Genomic DNA, 23785 nt, shown 5'->3' with positions numbered 1-23785 from the left:
TCACGTCAACAAAGTGCAAAAATGAAAAATGGAAAAAAATGTTTTATTAGTGTAAAGTGTAAAGTGGGGGCTGATTTTTTTTTCATTCCAACCCCAACGTGTGATATATTTTTGGATAGGTATTTAAAAATGAATAAGGGTTTACTAAGATCGTTTTTTGATAATATTAATATTTTCGGAAATTATCACAGTTATACTGACTTTCATATTTTTATAAGAACAGCATGCACTTACGTCCAGAACAGTGACATTTGGTGCATTGGAACTGCTCATGATGTGTCACTTTTTAACCGTCGCCTCAAATCTGAGAGATTTGAGGCGAGGTTCTCAATTCGTCTGTATGTTTATTTATTTTTTTCATTTTTTTATGTTTGTTCCTCGATATCTCCGTTGTTACTGGACCGATTAAAAAAAAAATATTGAATGTATATGAATACAGATTGGTCCCATTTTTCTCAGAACCCAGTTCTGATGATGGGATCCTGGAGTAATCGAGGGAACTCCTCGAATCTGAAAGGCATACGTATGGTGATTTTTGTGTTTTTAAAGGAACAGCATGCATTTAGGTACGGAACAGTGACATTTGGTGCAGTGGAACTGCTGATGATGGCCAGAACGGAACTTCTCAAATCTGAACGGCACGCTTATAGTGACTTTGGTATTTTTATAAGAACAGCATGCACTTTCGTCCAGAACAGTGACATTTGGTGCAGTGGAACTGCTGATGATGGTCAGATCAGAACCGATCTTCTCAAATCTGAACGGAACACTTATAGTGACTTTGGTATTCTTATAAGAACATCATGCACTTACGTCCAGTCCAGAACAGTGATATTTGGTGCAGTGGAACTGCTGATGATGGTCAGAACACTCAGAACCAAACTCTTCAAATCTGAACGGCACGCTTATAGTGACTTTGGTATTTTTATAAGAACAGCATGCACTTACGTCCGGAACAGTGACATTTGGTGCAGTGGAACTGCTGATGATGGTCAGAACCGAACTCCTCAAATCTGAACGGCACACTCATAGTGACTTTGGTATTTTTGTAAGAAAAGCATGCATTTAAGTTCAGAACAGTGACATTTATTTAGTTATGTTTGTTAAGCATAATTATTGAGTTTTCAAGTCAAAGTTTGTCAAGCTTCGATTTCTTATAATCGGATTCATGAGGAATTGAGAAACTCCTCAAACCTTAGCGTTATACGTATATTGATTTGTGTTGCCATCAAATAATTAAAGCATTAAAAGCAGTTTTAAAAAATACCTACACATTTCTACATAATCCAACATTCGCAAGTAGCTTTCACCACAACCCGAAAGGCGGCGGTTTTTTTTTTCTTAAAAAATATTAAACGTTTTTTTATGGGATAGGAGGCAAACGAGCAGATAGGCTGCCTGATGGTAAGCGATCACTGCCGCCCATGGACACCAGAAGCACCAGAAGTGTTGGAGGTGCGTTGCCGGCCTTTAAGATGGATGTACGCTCTTTTCTTGAAGGTTTGATGGTCGCATTGGTCCGGAAATACCGCTGGCGACAATTCATTCCACAGTTTAACTGTGCATGACGTGACCAAATTTGCAAAACGTTGCGTCTTAGAAACATTTTAAAGGGTGAAAATCAAAATATGTACATACATGTTCGTTCTAAAAGTAGCTGATCAAGCATCGTCGGTTTGGAAAGCCTGCGGTAAAATTTTTGCTCATTACTATACATATTCGATTTAAAGGGTTTTGAGATTTAGGAAATAAAACAACGCTTCATTAGATTTAATTTAATAGCATTATGTAATTATAATCTCAATGTAAGTGCAAGCAGTCTTATTTACAATAAACTTAAAAGCGGAAACAAATATATGCAGAAAGAAAAAAAAGAAGCTGTCAATACTGAATCCCCTAGGGTGGCTATGTATGAATAGCACAGAAAAGTATTAAAATAAAATAAAAACCGGCCAAAAGCGTGTCGGGCCACGCTCAGTGTAGGGTTCCGTAGTTTTCCGTATTTTTCTCAAAAACTAACCTATAAAGTTCAAAACAAATTTTCAAAGAAAGTCTTTGTAAAGTTCTACTTTTGTGATTTTTTTCATATTTTTAAACATATGGTTCAAAAGTTATAGCGATTATTTCCGAAAATATGAAAATTATCAAAAATCGATCTTAGTAAAACCTAATTCATTTTTAAATACCTATCTAACAATATATCACACGTTGGGGTTGAAATGAAAAAAAAATATCTGCCCCCTCTTTACATGTAGGGGTACCCTAATAAAACATTTATTATTATTAACGACCTTCCACATATTTATAATGAGCCCAAACATGATGGGGTTATGATGAGGAGAATAGCAGTTCTGTTGACCACCTCCTGACTCCATCATGAGAACTTGGACCTCGTCTAGTTCGATGGTGCTCGTCAGCCCAAATCTAATGAGCCCGAACATGATGGGATTATGATGAGGAGAATAGCAGTTCTGTTGGCCACCTCCTGACTCCATCATGAGACCCTGGACCTAATCTAGTTCGATGGTGCTCGTCAGCCCAAATCTAATGAGCCCAAACATGATGGGGTTATGATGAGGAGAATAGCAGTTCTGTTGACCACCTCCTGACTCCATCATGAGACCTTGGACCTCATCTAGTTCGATGGTGCTCGTCAGCCCAAATCTAATGAGCCCGAACATGATGGGGTTATGATGAGGAGAATAGCAGTTCTGTTGGCCACCTCCTGACCCCGTCATAAGACCTTGGACCTCATCTAGTTCGGTGGTGCTCGTCAGCCCAAATCTAATGAGCCCAAACATGATGGGGTTATGATGAGGAGAATAGCAGTTCTGTTGACCACCTCCTGACTCCATCATGAGACCCTGGACCTCATCTAGTTCGATGGTGCTCGTCAGCCCAAATCTAATGAGCCCAAACATGATGGGGTTATGATGAGGAGAATAGCAGTTCTGTTGACCACCTCCTGACTCCATCATGAGACCTTGGACCTCATCTAGTTCGATGGTGCTCGTCAGCCCAAATCTAATGAGCCCGAACATGATGGGGTTATGATGAGGAGAATAGCAGTTCTGTTGGCCACCTCCTGACCCCGTCATGAGACCTTGGACCTCATCTAGTTCGATGGTGCTCGTCAGCCCAAATCTAATGAGCCCAAACATGATGGGGTTATGATGAGGAGAATAGCAGTTCTGTTGACCACCTCCTGACTCCATCATGAGACCTTGGACCTCATCTAGATCGATGGTGCTCATCAGCCCAAATCTAATGAGCCCAAACATGGTGGAGTTATGATAAGTAGAATAGCAGTTCTGTTGAACATCTCCTGCCTGACTCCATCATCATGAGAACCAGAACCTCATCCTGGTCCCAAAATATAATAATAATTCAAACTCTCAACAAACTTCACGTATAACTTAAAATCCAAAATCATATGAAAAGCATGTCGAATGCTAAAATTGCATAAGGTGTAAAAAGGATCAAGATTTGTTTAGTCGCAGTTTACGGCACTTCTCGGAACTATCGAGCTGCTTACGAAAGCTAGGTGCGCCGGACGATCAAACGCAGGTCCGTTGTCTTCGAGCGCTCGGCGCAGACTGAGCGGGCTCGCGTTAGCACAGTGTCTTTTATTCGAATTTTAGGTGTTTTAAAAACATATCTATCGACAGAAAGGTATGTCTTATATGTATGATTTTTTTCTTATAGGTCAATAAGAAGTTCTAGTTTAGGATAATATTATTTAAGAGTTACAAAAAATGCAGGAATCGCAGGAAAAATACATAATGTAAACCTCTTTTTATCGAAAAAATGGGGAGGATACGGAAGGTTATTTATCCACCATTTCAAGTAAATCTTAAAATGTCAAAGTATTAGCTAACTCGTACAGGATATAACAAATAGGATTGTGATCATTTATTACCCCAAATAACATTTTTAACAGCACAATCACGATTCTAAACGAGCTATCCCACTATGAAAATTGAAAACGTCTTCCGAAAAAACTGATTTTTCGGAAGTATAAAAAGACATATTTTAAAGTAGTACCAATTGACTTTCTAGCTTAAGATATGTACTTTTAGGAACATTATCATTTTTTTAATAATCATTTATAGTTTCTTTATAATTTTGAATGAAAAAGGTTCTATTTTGCAAAAAACGCTCGTCTTTAGGAATAAGGCCTCTTCCGAAGTGTCACCACAAAATATCTAAGTAATCTTTACCGTAACTGCCGGATTATGAAAATAATTCGATCCCTAATAAAATAAAATGGTGGATAAATGTATTATTTGTGTAATAATGCTATTTATTTCACTAAAATTATTTAAAAATTCTCATCGACAGCTACCTTGAGAACTAACCGGGAGCGAAAGAGATAGAAAATCAGTGTGCCCAGCAACAACACTTAAAAATCTTCCATACGTGGAATAATTTCCATCAACATGGAATTACATGTAAATGGATTTTAAATAGGTGTGTATGTACAAAGAAAGAGTATTTAATTTAATATTTTATAAAATGTAGTAAATATTGATCAAATTTAAGTTGACATTATCACAAATATTCTTTAAAATATAAAAAAGTACTGAATAGAAGAATAGTCATGTATATGGTACCATTTGATTCGTTCGGAAATCAATTTTTAACAACTTTCTTGTTCAAGACATAATGCATTTTATAAAAATATAATTTAAAAGTCTTCGTAAATTTATTGACTAGAGTGATAAAGATAATAATTACTGTTAAATAATTTAACGTACATTAACATACAAGTTTTATTAAACTTACCATGTTTCAAAATTTCCTGAACAAAGAGCCAGTTTCAGCTGTCGTAGCTGTCAATGTCAGTGTCACTGTCAATTCATTGTTTCAGTTCAGATTTCAGCGATATGGTGTTCCGGTATTTCATATGGGGAATACCAAACCAGTAATAAAATGCGCTGACTGCACTACCTAATAGATTTAACTTTACCGTTAGGACTAGCATACCGAACCTAGAAGCCTAAATAATTACTAGCTAATAGGATAACCGTATAATGTAAACAAACATTTCAGCCGCCAGTGTAATAGCTATGAAGGAAAGAGTTAATTTTCATTGAATAAACAAACCTTGAAATTGGATTCGTGTAGCCGCGTAAGCATTTAGTCAGGCAGCAGTCTTGTGATACAATGCAGACACACACGAATGGAACTAATGGGTAAGTAGTGTAATTTTTTTTTAAATATTACAATAAGAAACGGTCATTATCTTTCATTTGTAGTGTAGATTAATTATTTGCTGCTATTAAATATACATTGTGAATCTAGCATGATTAAATTCAAATTTTTAGTAAAATTTTAGCCGTTAGTCTCTGCCTTGGGTTGATCGTGTTTGTTTTATTTGGATCATAAGACAGTTAGGTTAACATGTTCAAGCTAAGAACCTGCCAGTTGAGTTCATTTTGTATTTAAAATTTTATTAAAAAATGTTCATATAAATGTTTCTAAAATGTATGAATGAAATAAGAAAGACTGGAAACAACTTCATTTCATATACACCCTGTTTTTATTGAATTCCGTTAACTTTAAGAGATAATTCTTTAGACTAAATACAATTAATTCCTCTAAGAAACTAGCGTCTTAACTCTTATGGTTATCGAGTTATTAAAAAAATAAAAATATTTACTGAACATGTGTGTGACAGCCTTTACCACTTCCCAATAATATTTGTTTTGACATGTGCCGTCAATCACTTGACACTAACTTGAATATTATTCTTAAGGGTCTGTCACACTAATTAATTCATTTATTATGTATGAAAACGATGAAATTTTTTTGCGAATTTAACTAAAAGTGATATACAGGGTGGTTTGTGATAGCGAACCTAACAACATGTCGAATTTAACGGAAAACAAAAAAAACACGGTGTATTCACTTGCTTGTCAAAAAATAAACAATATAAGAAGAAACAACAACAGCCATACACACTTTAATAAGAGACTACAATAAGTAATAATAACAATTGGACAACAGCATTTGCAAGCAAAGAATAATCTCATTGTTAAATTATTAACATTTAAAAAGGTTTGAATAATACTTAAAATAATAATAATGTTTATTAGTACATGTGTTAGACCTATTCAATTACCTTAGGTAGATAATGTAAAATAATAATTTCCCTTAAACAATGCAAGCAACATAATGTAAATAAAGTAGACACCCATAATATTTATGCACCAATAACAGGCGTGCTGTTTTTAAACACTACCTACCTAAATATACATACACCGTGGACCTGAATAACCTGAACTTACTTTTAAAAATAAATCATGTTTGTGTCTAGAATGACATGTGTAACCTACTTTCAATAGGCCAATTCAAACGATCAACATAAGAACAATGTCCAAATGATGTCATTTTGTCATCATCTTTTTTTTTTCAATATTATCATATATTTTCACAAGTAACTGAATGCAATAAAAGAAAAAAAACCTAACTATCTACCTATGATAGCAAAGATATGTATATCTGAATTTAAGAAACTGTACATAATTATGTACCTTATACCTATGTATAGACTCATGGATCCCACAGTCAAACTGTGCAAGCAGTTTTGGGGGATGCTGTGCTTATCTTAAAGTTTATAATTATGTACTATCAGCTGCAAAAGTGCATGGAGAAATTATGAATGAATTCATTGATAAATTCGCCATGGACTTTTGCAGCTGATAGTACAATGCTTTCAGCTCAATCGGTGAAAATCTGCTTCAGAATTGAGTCGCAAGATTTCACCCGTACATACTTACATCAAGTTAAATAAAAGCATGTAAAAAAATCGTGCGTTTCGACCACACCAATAAAGCTATGGATAAGCACGAGCGGAATGCTCGATATCCGAATGAGATGCTATGAGTCTATTTATATTCTCTTATATAGAGGTAGGTATAAGAGTGTATGTTTATTCAATTTGCATGTCGGAAATTAGAAGAATTATGATTTTTTTATTTCGTAACACCTACTCTTTTTAACCCCCGACGCAAAAACGACGGGGTGTTATAAGTTTGACGTGTCTGTCTGTCTGTCTGTCTATCTGTCTGTCTATCTGTCTGTCTATCTGTCTGCCTGTTTGTCTGTCTGTCTATGTGTGTGTCTGTCTGTGGCATCGTAGCTCCCGAACGAATAAACCGATTTGGATTTAGTTTTTTTTGTCTGAAAGCTGAGTAAGTCGGGAGTGTTCTTAGCCATGTTTCATGAAAATCGGTCTACTATGTCGCGGTAGGGGGTTTTTATTTTTTTTTATTTTTATTATTATATTTTTTATTTCTGCTACCCAAAGGTAGAGATCACTTTTTATCGATAAGACCGCCTGGTTTGCTTCTATTTATAATCATTTGTTTTGCCTCCACTGTATTTTTTTCTGTATCTTTTGGTGTGCCAATAAAGAGTATTTTATCTATCTATCTATCCTTCAGACATCGTAATGATATCAGTCTAAGTTTGAATTGGCCTGTGTTTACTTAATGGCCACACAAGGGCATTTCTCGTTGACCGGATATGTCTCCTTGCCACTGCTGTTTACATTTACAAGTTGCTATTGGATATCTAAGTATTATCTATCACCAGTAGATACCAACTACATACTAATAGTATTATCTTTGTTCATTCTACATATATATGTTTTTTTTTTTAAATTATAAATGGGCTTACTCTTGGCCACAGACTAGCCAAAGACAATGACCTGGTCTACAATGGAGTGAGCTCGCCCCGGAGATGCCTGTTCACCCTTGATATGACCCTTGATTTGACTTGATTTTACCTACTATATCTTTGTTCATCCATACTAATATTATAAATGGGAAAGTGTGTGTGTCTGTTTGTTTGTCCGTCTTTCACGGCAAAACGGAGCGACGAATTGACGTGATTTTTTAAGTGGAGATACTTGAAGGCATGGAGAGTGACATAGGCTACTTTTTAGGGTTCCGTAGTCAACTAGGAACCCTTATAGTTTCGCCATGTCTGTCTGTCCGTCCGTCCGTCCGTCCGTCCGTCCGTCCGTCCGCGGATAATCTCAGTAACCGTTAGCACTAGAAATCTGAAATTTGGTACCAATATGTATATTAATCACGCCAACAAAGTGCAAAAATAAAAAATGGAAAAAAATGTTTTATTAGGGTACTCCCCCTACATGTAAAGTGGGGGCTGATTTTTTTTTTTCATTCCAACCCCAACGTGTGATATATTGTTGGATAGGTATTTAAAAATGAATAAGGGTTTACTAAAGGTCGATTTTTGATAATATTAATATTTTCGGAAATAATCGCTCCTAAAGGAAAAAAAAGTGCGTCCCCCCCCCCTCTAACTTTTGAACCATATGTTTAAAAAATATGAAAAAAATCACAAAAGTAGAACTTTATAAAGACTTTCTAGGAAAATTGTTTTGAACTTGATAGGTTCAGTAGTTTCTGAGAAAAATACGGAAAACTACGGAACCCTACACTGAGCGTGGTCCGACACGCTCTTGGCCGGTTTTTTATCTCTTTCTAACGCAAGCGAAGCCGCGGGCAAAAGCTAGTTCTTAATAATTATGTTATAGATGATTAACCATCACATTAAATTAACTAATATCGGATGTTTGTTATTCTTTAGGTAATGCTCAAAGGGCTAAGTGGGCTTGGAAAATGGTTACAGATACTTTTGGGGCAGTTGGGTAAGAGCAGAGATAGCTTCAGATATGCGGCTACCAAGTGCTGGAATAAATTTCCGCCACCCGTACAGGGTTGTAATAGTACAGGGAGCTTCAGACGTAATCTTAAGAAGCAGCTTTTATCCGATTGTTCTTATTGTTTATGTTCACGTGTGTTTGCAAATAATAGATCATTACGATACATGTGCGGAAAAGAGGAAATTCTAAACTAGTGGCTATAAACTAAATCGTGTATCGTACGGTGCTTTTAAGTTTATGGTCCTTAAGTTTCTACCTGACAAGAAATGTACTGCGAAATTGTTAGGGAAAAACAAATCATACCTATGGACTATATAAAAATATTTTTCTTTCTTCGAGACCGGGACAAGGGACGTAAAGTGGAAAAGAACTCTGCAGCGGGCAAATGGGAGCTGATAATGATGATGAAATAAAATAAAATTCCTATCATTCTAACAAGATTATGTCGAATCAATCATATTTTACACAGTATTACTGTATTTACTGTAATATCGCAAAACACTACACTGATACAAGCATTGATAAGGCAAGTAATGTACAATTGAGTGAGCAATTGATAACTTTGCCTCAGTGACCGCACCACGTTGGACGAACGCGCGCGTGTCGTTGTCGTTGCCTTTAATTTAAAAAGTTTGTATTTTTTCTTAAAGTGTCTTTTTTTTATTTTTTTTTTATTTAGCTGCTTGGTGTTTTGCATTTGTAAGTGGCCAGTGAGTTTATAGTCGAAGTATCTATGACGAAGAATGGGCGAGTTTGCTAGTTAGGTTTACATAGTAGTTCATTATTTTTACATCTTGTGATTTTGAGATTGTGACTAAATTGGTACTAAAAACACTACAGTTTCCTATCAGTTGTTAATAGTACAATATAATTCTTAGACGGTTACATCATTAGTAATAATAGTTAATCCTAGTATTATATTCGTTATCACAATGCCAATTATTTATTATTTGATCCAAATCCATACTAATATTATATATGGGAAAGTGTGTGTGTCTGTTTGTTTGTCCGTCTTTCACGACAAAACGGAGCGAGGAATTGACGTGATTTTCTTAGTTGAGATAAACTATCTATCATTCATTCAACTGGATGGAGAGTGACATAAGCTACTTTTTGTCTCTTTCTAACGCAAGCGAAGCCGCGGGCAAAAGCTAGTATTTTATACATCTACAATAATGCGGAAAAAAAGAAACTCGAAAGTTCCAAAACGAATGCCGATAAATTAAAACACTAGCGAAGGGAGTGTTTAAAGTGTTTTAAACCGACACAAGTTATTACCAATTCACTCTTCGCACGTGTATCGTACGTCATTGTTCAGTACATACAATACATACATATAGCCCTTTATAGTTACGACCGGACAAGAATTGAACTACTTAGCGAATTAGTGCGCGAATAACCTAACCACAAAATTAAAATTTTGAAATCCCCGACCGCGACATAGTAGACCGATTTTCATGAAACATGGCTAAGAACACTCCCGACTAACTCAGCTTTCAGACAAAAAAAAAATCTAAATCGGTTCATCCGTTCGGGAGCTACGATGCCACAGACAGACACACACACAGCCAGACAGACAAACAGACAGACAGACAGACACTTCAAACTTATAACACCCCGTCGTTTATGCGTCGGGGGTTATAAAACACTATATGTAGGTATACTGAAATATTAGAGGTATATTTCGATTCAAACATTGTAGTTTTATTTCTGAATGTTTTTCTACTTGTAATGTGAAAGCACAGACCAATACAACAAGACGGCCCTTACAGGGCGACTCGCGGTCACCAAGCATACGACAAATCAGGTTTATAAAAGTTTGAACGCGTGCGACACCGATCAGTAGCGCCCAAGTATACGACCCGCTAACAGTGTTCGTGTCCGCTCGGGAAAAAATCTTAAATAATCAAATTTGGTTGCAAACAATGGTCTGTTGCAGCATAAAGTGGTGTGGCAAGTCTTCTAACACTTCTACATATAAAAAAGATGGAATAACATTCCACAGTTAAGTCAAATTAATTATTTTGTTGAATATTGTTTATTATCCGCGGAGTTCATTTATACTGGTCAATATGGTTGTACTGAGCGGCGCCGCGGCGCGTCCATCCCTTTTTGCCTAGTTAACAATGCGATATGCTATCCCTTTCACGTAAACGACTAGGGATGGGGCCATGTTAGTTTATGTCTGTTGCGGGAACTTCGTACTACCGTTCGTACCATGTGCTACCATTTTATGAAATATAAAAGAAAGCAGATTTGTATTTGTGAATAATTATCTAGAATCTGTAGAGTCTGTAGTGTTATTTAGTTGATTGATTAGTTTAGAATATTTAGTTGATAATTTAACTTAGTAAACGTAAGTAAAAATGCACAGTTTAGTTATTAGTTACTAGAATGATTTTTATTGAGGTGCTAGCACAATCATCATCCTCCTTGCGTTATCCCGGCATCGGCATTCGCCACGGCTCATGGGAGCCTGGGGTCTGCTTTGGAAACTAATCCCAAGATTTGACGTAGGCACTAGTTTTATGAAAGCGACTACCATCTGACCTTCCAACCCGAAGGGTAACTAGGCCTTATTATAATTTAATTATAATATTATAATTTGTTGCAAAACAAATTCACCAAAGTACTAGTACCGGTACCACACCTCGGACACTGGCGATTAAATATATGAAAGAGGCGCGTACCTAGGCTCGTACAGTGTAAGCTCGTGTAGGTGAACGCGTAATATGCTTGTATGAGTGACATATGACAGGATTGACAGGTCGACTGTTCGCGTTTTTGACAGACGGTAACTGTGAGGTAACCGAGAAGGGGTGGGCGGCACTTTCAGCGGGGAGCGGGAGTGGCCATACTGTATGATAATACTCTTTATTATACTGTGCCGGTACCATTGTCTATAATAGACATGTCCCGTTCCCATCCCTACTGCTAATCGTAAAGGCGCGCCATTATTTGAAACGACCAATGGCAGCACCGTGCGCGCCCGCCTCACCCCGCAAGGATTGGTGATTTGCGTCTCGAACAATATCGCTTGCATTTGGCTTCTAGTGGGGTGTTCTGTGTGTGAAAGTTATAAACAGACGGATACGCGTATGTGTCACCACAGGAGTTATACGCGTCTATAACATCTTATCGTTACTGTAATTTCACTTGTTTACCACCATCATCATCCTCCTTGCGTTATCCCGGCATTTGTTACGGCCTGGGGTTCGCTTTGACAACTAATCCCGAGATTTGGCGTAGGCACTAGTTTTTACGAAAGCGACTGCCATCTGACCTTCCAACCCGAAGGGTAACTAGGCCTTATTGGAATTAGTCCGGTTTCCTCACGATGTTTTCCTTCATCGAAAAGCGACTGGCAAATATCAAATGACATTTCGCACATAAGTTCAGAAAAACTCATTGGTACGAGCCGGGTTCGAGTTCGAACCCGCGACCTCCGGATCGAAAGTCGCACGCTCTTACCGCCAGGCCAGGCCAGTAACGACACTTGTTTGTACCACCAACTTACAACGGAACTTAAACCCTATTGGCAACGTAGGAAGTTCGAAAAAACAGAATATGTACACTTTGTTTTGCAATATCCGTTTAAATGAAACAGTTGTAATAATAAATAAACTGCTGATATTTGCTATCGCTTCACCTTTCAGTGTTTACAAGTTCTTGAAGATACAATAAGCAAAAAAAAAAAATATAAGAAAAGAAAACTTTTACCGTTAAATTTTCCCTTTATTAATGTTGGTTACTAATTAAGTCTAATCACCTAACATTTTATCCATATACTTATTAATATTATAAATGGGAAAGTGTGTGTGTCTGTTTGTTTGTCCGTCTTTCACGGCAAAACGGAGGGATTTGACTTGATTTTTTAGTGGAGATAGTCGAAAGAATAGAGAGTGACATAAAGCTACTTTCTTCTCTTTCTAAACTTTCTTTTTTAGGGTTCCGTAGTCAACTAAGGAACCCTTATAGTTTCGCCATGTCTGTCTGTCCGTCCGTTCGTCCGTCCGTCCGTCCGTCCGTCCGTCCGCGGATAATCTCAGTAACCGTAAGCACTAGAAAGCTGAAATTTGGTACCAATATGTATATCAATCACGCCAACAAAGTGCAAAAATAAAAAGTGAAAAAAAATGTTTTATTAGGGTACCCCCCCTACATGTAAAGTGGGGGATGATTTTTTTTTTCATTCCAACCCCAACGTGTGATATATTGTTGGATAGGTATTTAAAAATAAATAAGGGTTTACTAAGATGGTTTTTTGATAATATTAATATTTTTGGAAATAATCGCTCCTAAAGGAAAAATAAGTGCGTCCCCCCCTCTAACTTTTGAACCATATGTTTAAAAAATGTGAAAAAAATCACAAAAGTAGAACTTTATAAAGACTTTCTAGGAAAATTGTTTTGAACTTGATAGATTCAGTACTTTTTGAGAAAAATACGAAAAACTACGGAACCCTACACTGAGCGTGGCCCGACACGCTCTTGGCCGGTTTTTTTTTTCCTAAAAAAGGGGTGGAAGTTTGTATGGAGCATTTCGATTTTCGAATTTAACGCGAGCGAAGCCGCGGGCAAAAGCTAGTTTATTTAATATGTCGTAATCATACAGATATTACATAGGTATATATATACATAATCTGCTATAAGACTTCAAATTAACTAATTCAGGCCAGGTGCTCTCTGATCAGGATAACTGTATAAATTGCATGTCAATAATTTCAAGAAGAAAAAATAAACAATTACATAATAATATTCCAAATTATATAATATTATACAATATTATCTCCTGCTGCCCGTGTGGTGACGGGTTAAGAATTTCACCACCCCCTTTCTTCCTGTGGGTGTCGTAGAAGGCGACTGTGGGACGGGTTAAATTGTGGCGTAGGCGAGAGGCTGGCAACCTGTCACTGCAATGTCACAATTTTCGCTTTCTTTCAACCCCTTTTTGCCAAGAGTGGCACTGAAACTTGAGTAGTTCATGTGCTCTGCCTACCCCTTTATGGGATACAGGCGTAATTGTATGTATGTGTGTGTGTGTGTGTGTGTGTATATCACCTGCAGTGGATCGTCAAATTACAAGATCAAACTAATTAAACAATTTATTACAAAAAACGTAATTATAGTATAATTAATTTAAAAATAATGTCAGTATTTATCTCCTGTGAGAGCGGACAGACCGCCGGCAGACGTTCGCTGTTGTTAGCTCATTGGGCATACAGTTGTCGTTGTGTGCGTGCGTGATGACACGACTCGCTTGTCGTTCGCATGTATACAGAAACAGAAATGGAGGTGCTTGCGCAAAAGCCCAATAGGAGCGTCCTTCTACAAGTGTGTGCGGGTTCAAAAACAGGCGTATTCTAGATCTCCTTCTTTCTTATGTCTGTGGTCCAGATATAGTAGATATACCTAGTATACACGGTTAGTTATTAGAAACTTAGATTATATTGTCAGGCACCAAATACCTACGTTTAGCTTGTCATCATCCTCCTTGCGTTATCCCGGCATTTCCCACGGCTCATGGGAGCCTGGGGTCCGCTTTGACAACTAATCCCAAGATTTGGCGTAGGCACTAGTTTTACGAAAGCGACTGCCATCTGACCTTCCAACCCGAAGGGTAACTTGACCTTATTGGAATTAGTCCGGTTTCCTCACGATGTTTTCCTTCACCGAAAAGCGACTGGCAAATGTCAATGAAATTTCGCACATAAGTTCCGAATAACTCATATAGTTTAGCTTGTATTGTAGATAAATTCGATACGCTGATTCAGTTTGGCGAGAAACATAAATGTGAAAAATATAATGTACTTATTTGTTAAAAAAAAAAAAAAAAAGTTTCCACTCACACATTTAAAATGTGAAAACTCATTTTGAGTGCCAGTCCTATGAATAACATTTACTTTTTATATAAAAACTAGCTTTTGCCCGCGGCTTCGCTCGCGTTAGAAAGAGACAAAAAGTAGTCACTCTCCATCCCTTCAACTATCTCCACCTAAAAAATCACGTTAATTCGTAGCTCGGTTTTGCCGTGAAAGACGGACAAACAAACAGACACACACACTTTCCCATTTATAATATTAGTTATGGATACTTACATTCAAAAATAGTAAAAAAGTACAACTAATTTTTTTTTTGCAATGGGCAACTATTGGTGCTGAGGCCAAAAGAAAGAAGAAAAAATAAACTAATAAAATTATTCCGTTTCCTAATGAGCGCTTTGCATCATGTATATCATAAACTGTTGTTATTTTTAGAATTTGTTCTTCCTTTTTACAATGATAAGAAATTACGCTCGTGTAGATAATAGCAGTAGCGGGTTAAAATAACTCTGGTATGAAACCAGACTTTTGTACTAAATCTGCTATGTCTTGGACCAAGCCTGTGTGGTGACGGGTTAAGAATTTCACCACCCCCTTTCTTCCCGTGGGTGTCGTAGAAAACGACTATGGGACATGGGTTAAATTGTGGCGTAGGCGAGAGGCTGGCAACCTGTCACTGCAATGTCACAGTTTCGTTTTCTTTCAACCCCTTATTTGCCAAGAGTGGCACTGAAGCTTTAGTAGTTTCATGTGTTCTGCCTACCACTTTATGGGATACAGGCGTAATTGTATGTATGTATGTATGTATGTCTTGGACCAAGATCTCTTACACAGATTGACCGAGTCCCACGGTAAGCTCAAGAAGGCTTGTGTTGTGGGTATTCAGACAACGATATATATTAGACTTATATTGACCGGGATATAGACATAGCTGGGCACCGTTAATCAAATAGTTAACTTCGATAATCGTTAATCCGTTACTTAAGAAGTTAACTTCGTTAATCGTTAAAGCGATACATTTCGGTAGATTTAACGGAAGTTAAAGTTAATCGATAATCCGTTAACATGTCATAAAAATAGGACTTCACTGTAGATATTATGTATTTCTATTTACTAAGTATCCACCAAAAACCATTAAAACCAGTGACACCAATCGGTAAAAAACCGAAATGTAATAATTACGGTCTCTTCGGGCTTTTACCGCCGTTGGTTGGCTAAATCCTAGGTTTTACTTCGGATTGGTACCTAATTATTGGGTCATTCATGCGGTCGCGATCGTGGTGCGTCGGTTCTTCAAATTGAGATTTGAGATGACAACTCGATGCTGTGGGCCACGATAACTTGGTAGAGTAATCTAAGGCCCGCGCCGGACTCTAATTCGATGCGTCGGTTGCGCGATTTGTCTGTCATACCTGATGATTGCACTCATTCCCAGGTTAGTGATCGATCTAGCACGCCTAATAAGATTCTCGAATAAGTGATCCAAAGTCGCCAATTGGTCTTTAGACTGTTTATAACCGACGGATCTGCTTTTACCGATAAATCCTAGGTTTTGCCGTACTACGGGCTTTTAAAGTAGCAGTAAGAACGTGGTTTTCGCGGCGCAGCGAGCCGCTTGGGGTACTGGATTAACGATTAACGGACTCGATGAAATTTAACGGAAGTTAACGAATCCGTTAACATTTTTTAAAGTTAACTTAAAAGTTAATCCGTTAATCGAAATGTTAACTTCGTTAATTAACGATTAACGGATTAACGAGTTAATGCCCAGCTATGGATATAGACCGTGATTACCTTTTTGATTTTTGTCGAGCTCCCACAAACAAATATAACAAATATAAAAATTTCAATCGTGAGGATGGCTTCAAACTATCTAATGTATGGAATCCAGTGATTTGTTTGTGTAAAAAACCGGTGAAGTCAGAATTGATCAAACGTAGTGACACTGTGAGTGTAGTGTGTTTGGACAGACCATCGAGTGTGAACGCGACCAGTGGTAACGCTGAAAGTGAACGCAGCCGACGCGCGCGAAGGAGGGTAGATCGCGCGCTGTCTATACAACTTTAACATCCACCCGCCTTCGTCAGTTTTCCGTGATCATGATGCATGCAACTGCGTCGAAATATCGGGAGCTCGACAAAAATCAAAAAGGTAATCACGGTCTATATCCCGGTCAATATAAGTCTAATGAAAATAACCGTGAATCATTCAAAACTCTTAACGATATATATAATATACAAACTTATATACATAGAAAACATCCATGACTCAGGAACAAATATCTGTGCTCATCACACAAATAAATGCCCTTACCGGGATTCGAACCCGGGACCGCGGCTTAGCAGGCAGGGTCACTACACGCTAGGCCAGACCGGTCGTCAATCTCTGTTGGCAGTTACCGCTATACAAATTTAGTACCGGTATTCCCTTAGCTTCAACGCCACTCCAATACATATTGGCCAGTCTGCAACCTTTAGGTACTTATAGGAAGAAACATTACTACCTTGTCACATACCAAAGAACAAAGAATCACTTGCCTTTTATTAGGTATCAATTTTTAACTTAACTAAAGAACCTAATCGAACACTTCATATTTTCAGCACAATGTCCTCATCGATTCTGATAACCGGCGGGGCGGGGTATATTGGCTCTCACACAGTAGCCGTCCTTCTGGAAGAGTCCACGCCCCACGACCTGGTCGTTGTAGATAATCTATCCAACGCACACAGAGAAAAAGGACAGAAGAAACCAGAATCTCTGAGGATAATAGAAGAGCTGACTGGCAAGAATGTGCACTTCTATGATGCTGATATTAGAGATGCGGCGAAGTTGAGTGAGATCTTTAACAAGGTGAGTTCAAAATCTATACATCCTTCTTTAGATCCTCTGTAGCCGTCTTTCTAGAAGAGTCCACGCCCCACGGGCTCGTGATCGTACACAACCTGAGTTCATAATATACAACGTGTTTCCGGTATCACTCAAAACCTCAGACACCCCAACTGATTTTTATTTTTTTAAACTCATCTAGAGTATTCATCTTTTAATCTGATGGTTACTTTTTTTTAAATTGAATTTTTAATTTTCTGTACAGCTCTACTTGACTTTTAGCTCTACACTCAATAAAATAATTGCTAACTACCATCATAAACCATAAAACTATTTATTTGTGTACGTTACTGCAACGACATAAGGTTTACCAATAGACAGCTAAGATGTCACTGTAAAACTTTAAAGCTTTGTCACAGTAAACTTCAAATTGGACAGGTAATCGCAGTAAGCAAATTTAAACCCAATATTCAAAATGACAAGGTTGTAATTAGGCACGAGATCAATTTGTTATGACTTATGATAAACATTAAGATTAAACTGACAAACAACGTCAAACTCGTAGCGAAAAAAATAATCGTCCAAGTAACCAGCCAGTATTAATACCCCCCAAATACTGAAAAAGGTAAACAACCTCTAGCAATGCGATATACACAATGTTGGGTTACGAATACAATAGAATAGGCACATAAAAAATAACTAATAATATTAATATTGTCTTCGGTTACCGCGATAGTTACTCATGAAATAAAACTATGGTTCATTATACGCGATTTAATCCGTTTCCATAGTTTTATTTCATAATAATATTAATTTAAATAAAAATATTACCGCCATCAAGATATAGCTCAATCGATTCTACTCTCGATTCTGGTTCAAACGGTTTTCAGGTTTTTAGTGTTAAGTGAAACACGGTGTATACATTCAGCCTTAGATCCTCTGTGGCCGTCCTTGTGAAAGAGTCAACTCCCCACGAACTAGTCACAACTTATCTAACGCGCATAGAGAAATATGACAGAAGAAGCCAGAACCTCTGAGGATAGTAGAAGAGCTGACTGGCAAGAATGTGCACTTCTACGACGCTGATATTAGGGATGCAGAAAAGTTGAGTGAGATATTTAACAAGGTGAGTTTAAAATCTATACATCCCACTTTAGATCCTCTGTAGCCGTCCTTCTAGAAGAGTCCACGCCCCACGGGCTAGTGATCGTAGACAACATGAGTTCAAAATCTGTACATTCAGCCTTAGATCCTCTGTGGCCGTCCATCTTGAAGAGTGCACGCCCCACGAGCTAGTCGTCATAGACAACTTATTCAACACTCACAGAAAAAAAGAAACCAGAACCTCTGATAGTAGAAGAGCTGACTGGCAAGAATGTGCACTTCTATGACGCTGATATTAGGGATGCGGCGAAGTTTAGTGAGATATTTAACAAGCTGAGATTGAAATCCATAGATTCCAGCTCAGATCAGATCCACCATGGCCGTTCTTCTAGAAGAGTCCACGCCCCACAAGCTGGTCGTTGTAGACATCCTACGTGACCTATCAATGCCGAAAATTTTTTGAAGTATTTCCTGCCAATAGTTGATTTTTGTCAGCTCGAAGAATAGTGAGGTCTGGATCTTCGCTCAATGTTTTCAACGCGTTGATTTTCGTTTTCTGCGGTATACTCTTCAGGTCATAATCTAATAAACAAATGCAATGTGCATATCAACTTCTATAATAATAATAGGCTTTACATCTGTGACGGATGATTTAAGCAACATTCTAACTATTTCGAGCGACACTTGCGTTCGTGGCTGTGTAGCCCAACTCGAGAGAGAATCCCTCGTCCACATACGCGGCAAATGGCCTACTCGTGACGCCTCATGCGTTTATCTTTCAAATAGGAAAACCATCAGGCATTTTCGTGCTTGGATTGACCGTCATGGACAGCACGACGCTACATGGGTCGGTTTTCGGCCAGTTGCTGCTACTGGGAACTTCTATATAGATTTGATAACTCGTGTACCGTTTCTTGAAGAACCACCTTTTTAATTAGTTAATTATGCAACACTGACCTGACCTAACTAAGCTGTTCTCTTTACAGCACAACATAGAAAGCGTGATCCACTTCGCGGCGCTGAAGGCAGTGGGTGAGTCAGTCGATAAACCACTGGAGTACTATCAAGTCAACATCTCTGGGACGTGCACACTCTTTGAAGTAAGTTTATATCTGTTCTATTGAAAAAAAAATCTTGATCTGTTCTAATAAGTAGTAAATAAGTCGTGGTGACGAAAAACAAGTGGTCGAAACACGAATATAATACGGCTACAGGACTTTCTACCCCTACTAGATGGTGCATTCAAATTACTGCACCCATGCAATTAAAACTGCACGAGGCCATGCGCTTGGCGAGGAATAGATGCCTATGGAGGGACCTAGTCTTCAACAGAATGACGTGATGTCACGATCCTCAGCATTGAGGGACCGACTGAAGAAGATAGGACTTTCTGTGACTCCTCACTTAAATCGGTCACCCAGAAAGTCCGCATCTTTTGTTTTTGTATGAATTTGAATGTTTGTCACTAATCTCTGGTGGGTAACCTAACCGCTCTGATCTTTCTTAGGCCTTACTTTACGATTTTTTAATCTGTTGTTTGGCAACCAACAACCATACGTGTAAAAAAATTGAAATTAACGTACTGGGGCCCGTTTCTCGAAAAGTACAAGCCTTGTATTACAAGTGTGTTTCCATGACAACCCATACGATTTGACAGTTCGCGCACTTGTAATACAAGGCTTGTACCTTTCGAGAAACGGGCCCATGGTGTTCCCACACTGGCTGTTATAACTTATAGCATTGTGTAACATGGACCGCTCGACGCGCGATGGCGCGATGCTCCTGCCACACAATGCCAGTGTGGGAGCACGATAAGCCGTTTTGGAACGATTTCAGTTACTAATGGCAAACATGATCCCCAGGTTATGCGTAAACATGGCGTCTACAAACTAGTCTACAGTTCCTCGTGCACTGTGTACGGAGAGCCTCAGAAGTTGCCGATAGACGAGTCCCACCCGACAGGCCTAGGGCTCACTAGCCCGTACGGCAAGTCCAAGTACTTCTGTGAGGAGATTATGAAGGACATCTGCAGGAGCGACCCTGTAAGTGTACTCTAGTGTATGACGACGAGCGAAACGAGGAGCGGTGTGACGCGACACTAACAATGTACGCGACGTCTGCGCTATAAGCGCATATTAAAGTGAGACCTCTATCACTGCTATATATTTTATTTTTTATACCACGTCAGTGGCAAACAGGTATACGGTCCGCCTGATGGATAGCGGTCACCGTAACCTATGGACGCCTGCAACTCGAGCGGTGTCACATGCGCGTTGCCGACACATTAGAAACTTGTACACTCCTTTTTTGAAGAACCCCATACTGTAGTCTCTATAGTAAGAATCTCATCCGACAGGCCTAGGGCTCACAAGCCCGTACGGCAAATCCAAGTACTTCTGCGAGAAGATTATGTATTACATCTGCAGGAGCGACCCTGTAAGTAGAGTGTAACGACGAGCGAAGCGAGAACCGGAGTGATGTGCGCGTATATCTTCATGCTACCCATCTTTCAACATTTTTGCTAAGGAGTCTATATTTTAAATTGAGTTGAGTTCCATTTGTTCGAAAACGATTTTGTTTTACCATCTCCACATCGTAAAATATTTTTCTTGCCTTATGAAGTCGCCAGTATGTGACTAAACCCGTGTTTATTTGTCTTTTTCTGTTGTTCCAGAAATGGACAGTGGTGTCCCTACGTTACTTCAACCCCGTTGGAGCCCACCTTAGCGGCCGAATCGGTGAGGACCCTGCTGGCACACCGAACAACCTGATGCCTTACATATCACAGGTATGTCCCAGTAATGGACTGAGTTGCCCCTGAGCCCACCTAAGCGGCCGAATGTGTGAGGACCCCGCCGGCACTCCGAACTTGATGCCGTACATATCACTGGTATGTCCCAGTAATGGACATTTGTACTAGTAATGGACAGTGGTGCCCCTGCATTACTTCAACTCCATTAGAGCTCACCGGAAAAAAGTACTATGCAAATTTATTCCCACACATGTGCGGAGCAGTGTAACTTGCTATGAATAACAGTACTCTTACAAAAGCATTTTTTTAAACAAATTCTTGCAAAACTACTATTATGAGTATTATGGCATGAGAACTTTTATTTAGAGTTAAATCTGACTTCCAGGTGGCCGTCGGCCGTCTTCCAGAGCTCCAAGTGTTCGGCAACAACTACCCAACTTCAGACGGAACTGGCGTCCGTGACTATATTCACGTGGTAGACCTAGCCGCGGGTCATGAACGCGCCGTGCGTCTGTTAAAACAACCGGGCGCTAGCGGGTTCCACGCTGTTAACTTAGGTGTGTATTATGTTATATCTGTTATACAACTCGCTAACTTCAGACGGAACAGGCGTTCGTGACAATCGTGAATGAATGAATGATGAATGAATGAATGATGAATGAATGAATGATGAATAAATAAATGATGAATGAATGAATGAACGTGACTATATACACGTCGTAGACTTAGCAGCGGGTCATAAAAGCGCCGTGCACCGGGCGCTAGCGGCTTCCACGCTGTTAACTTAGGTGCGTATTATATTATATCTGTTATACAACTATAGCTAACTTCAGACGGAACTAGCGTTCGCGACTATATTCACGTCGTAGATCCAGCCAAACATGAAGGTGCAGTGCGTCAGTTACAACAACCGGGCGCTAGCGGGTTCCACGCTGTTAACTTAGGTGCGTATTATATTATTTCTGTTATACTACTAGATAACTTCAGACGGAACAGGCGTCTGTGACTATATTCACGTCGTAGATTTAGCCGCTGGTCATGAACTGAACATGAAAAAGCTAAGCTGCCCGGTAGAATTTACCTAGGATTAGCTTTGACAACGAATCCCAAGATTTGGCGTAGGCACTAGTTTTACGAAAGCGACTGCTGCTGGAGGGTAACTAGGGCTTATCGGGATTAGTCCGGTTTCCTCACGATGTTTTCCTTCACCGAAAAGTGACTGGCAAATATCAAATGACATTTCGCACATAAGTTCAGAAAAACTCATTGGTACGAGCCGGGTTCGAACCCGCGACCTCCGGATCGAAAGTTGCACGCTCTTACCGCTAGGCCACCAACACTTGTTTACCACCAATTTGATAAAAAATTAAATAAAAGTCTAAATTCTTCTTTCAGGTACCGGTGTCGGCTACTCAGTCCTCCAAATGATAAAAGCCTTCGAAGAGGCGAGCGGTCGCAAGATCCCGTACAAAATAGTCGGCCGCCGGCCTGGAGACATATCTGAGAACTATGCAGATGTCTCACTCTCGCACAGGCTGTTAGGATGGCGTGCGACAAGGACGCTAGAGGACATGTGCCGGGATACTTGGAGGTGGCAGAGCGCGCATCCTAATGGTTTCAAGAGTTAAGTTCAAAGAGCCGATTTTTGTCATTGATTTCACTTTTTTTTTAATTTGCGAAAATGTCATAACATATTTAGGTGCTCCGAATTTCATACTGTTTTTTTACTGAGATACGATCTTGAGAAACAGGTACAGGTTAAATAAATATGAGACACTTTTTTTCTCGAAATCATAATTTTACGGCTAGGGCGTTGAATCCTGAACGAAGCTAAGGATTCTAAAAGAATTCTGAGCATAACGAGGGATTCTATTATAGAATTCTAAGCGTAGTGAGGGCTTCTAAATTAAAATGGTGAGGATTCTATAATATAATTCTGAGCGTAGTCAGAGATGCAAAAGTAGAATTCCTAAAATAGAATTTATCTCAAAGTTCAACTCTCATCCAAGGAACGTAATGAGATCAGAACATTCAGAACGCCCAAGGTGGAAATTATTTTGCTGCCATATGACACATACTGCTTTTCCCATCACCTACTAGGAAATTATTATATTCTAAAATATTAATTATTAACGCTGTACAAATAATACACAATTGATTATAATTATTAATTTTTCCCCTCACTAGCTCGGAAACACGTGTTTTGTCCTTTAATACCAGCGGGTAAAAACGCATTTTATCCACTAGTGGGTAAAGTAATTTGACTTTGAATAAAGTCAAATTAACTACTTCAAAATTGATAAAAGTAGGTGAATCTAGTAACAAAGATGATTTACCACCTGTGGAACTACTGGAAGCAGTGATAAACGAATTTTTTCCGTTGTAGTTTCCTCGCTATAGTGAGGGGAAAAGTTTTGTGTTACACTCGGGTGCAATAGTACATTACGATACAAGTGCGTAAAAAAGGAAGTTCGAAACGAGTGGCGATAGATTAAAACACGACCGAAGGGAGTGTTTTAAATCGACACGAGTTACGAATTTCCTTTTCGCACGTGTATCGTACGACGTTTTTCAGTACAGATGA

The 23785-nt window shown here is 38.8% G+C and overlaps 1 protein-coding gene across 2 annotated transcripts; it reads left to right on the top strand.

Annotated features, from left to right (window-relative positions):
* Positions 1-4912: 4912 nt before the first annotated feature.
* LOC125237875 (UDP-glucose 4-epimerase) lies at positions 4913-23229 on the top strand. 2 transcript variants are annotated; one of them, XM_048145104.1, is made up of 7 exons: positions 4913-5195; positions 17120-17369; positions 19436-19549; positions 20312-20491; positions 21124-21237; positions 21587-21758; positions 22597-23229. In XM_048145104.1, exons 1-7 carry the CDS (start codon positions 5167-5169, stop codon positions 22827-22829), a joined length of 1092 nt encoding a protein of 363 aa, XP_048001061.1. In that variant the 5' UTR covers positions 4913-5166; the 3' UTR covers positions 22830-23229. The 2 variants fall into 2 exon arrangements, with proteins under 2 accessions (XP_048001061.1, XP_048001062.1); XM_048145105.1 differs by lacking the exon at positions 4913-5195 and adding an exon at positions 9205-9328.
* Positions 23230-23785: the final 556 nt, after the last annotated feature.

The sequence above is a fragment of the Leguminivora glycinivorella genome, chromosome 22 (genome assembly GCF_023078275.1).
Source record: "Leguminivora glycinivorella isolate SPB_JAAS2020 chromosome 22, LegGlyc_1.1, whole genome shotgun sequence".
In the NCBI taxonomy this organism is placed as follows: Eukaryota; Metazoa; Arthropoda; class Insecta; order Lepidoptera; family Tortricidae; genus Leguminivora; species Leguminivora glycinivorella.
This window is presented reverse-complemented; position numbering and strand designations above follow the sequence as displayed.

What these genes read in the sequence shown, in the direction of transcription:
- LOC125237875 (XM_048145104.1), top strand. Translation starts at nt 5,167, where the DNA reads ATGCAGACACACACGAATGGAACTAATGG. An exon ending in ACATCTGCAGGAGCGACCCT is followed by an intron (nt 20,492 to 21,123) that starts GTAAGTGTACTC and finishes CTGTTGTTCCAG; the next exon opens with AAATGGACAGTGGTGTCCCT. An exon ending in TGATGCCTTACATATCACAG is followed by an intron (nt 21,238 to 21,586) that starts GTATGTCCCAGT and finishes TCTGACTTCCAG; the next exon opens with GTGGCCGTCGGCCGTCTTCC.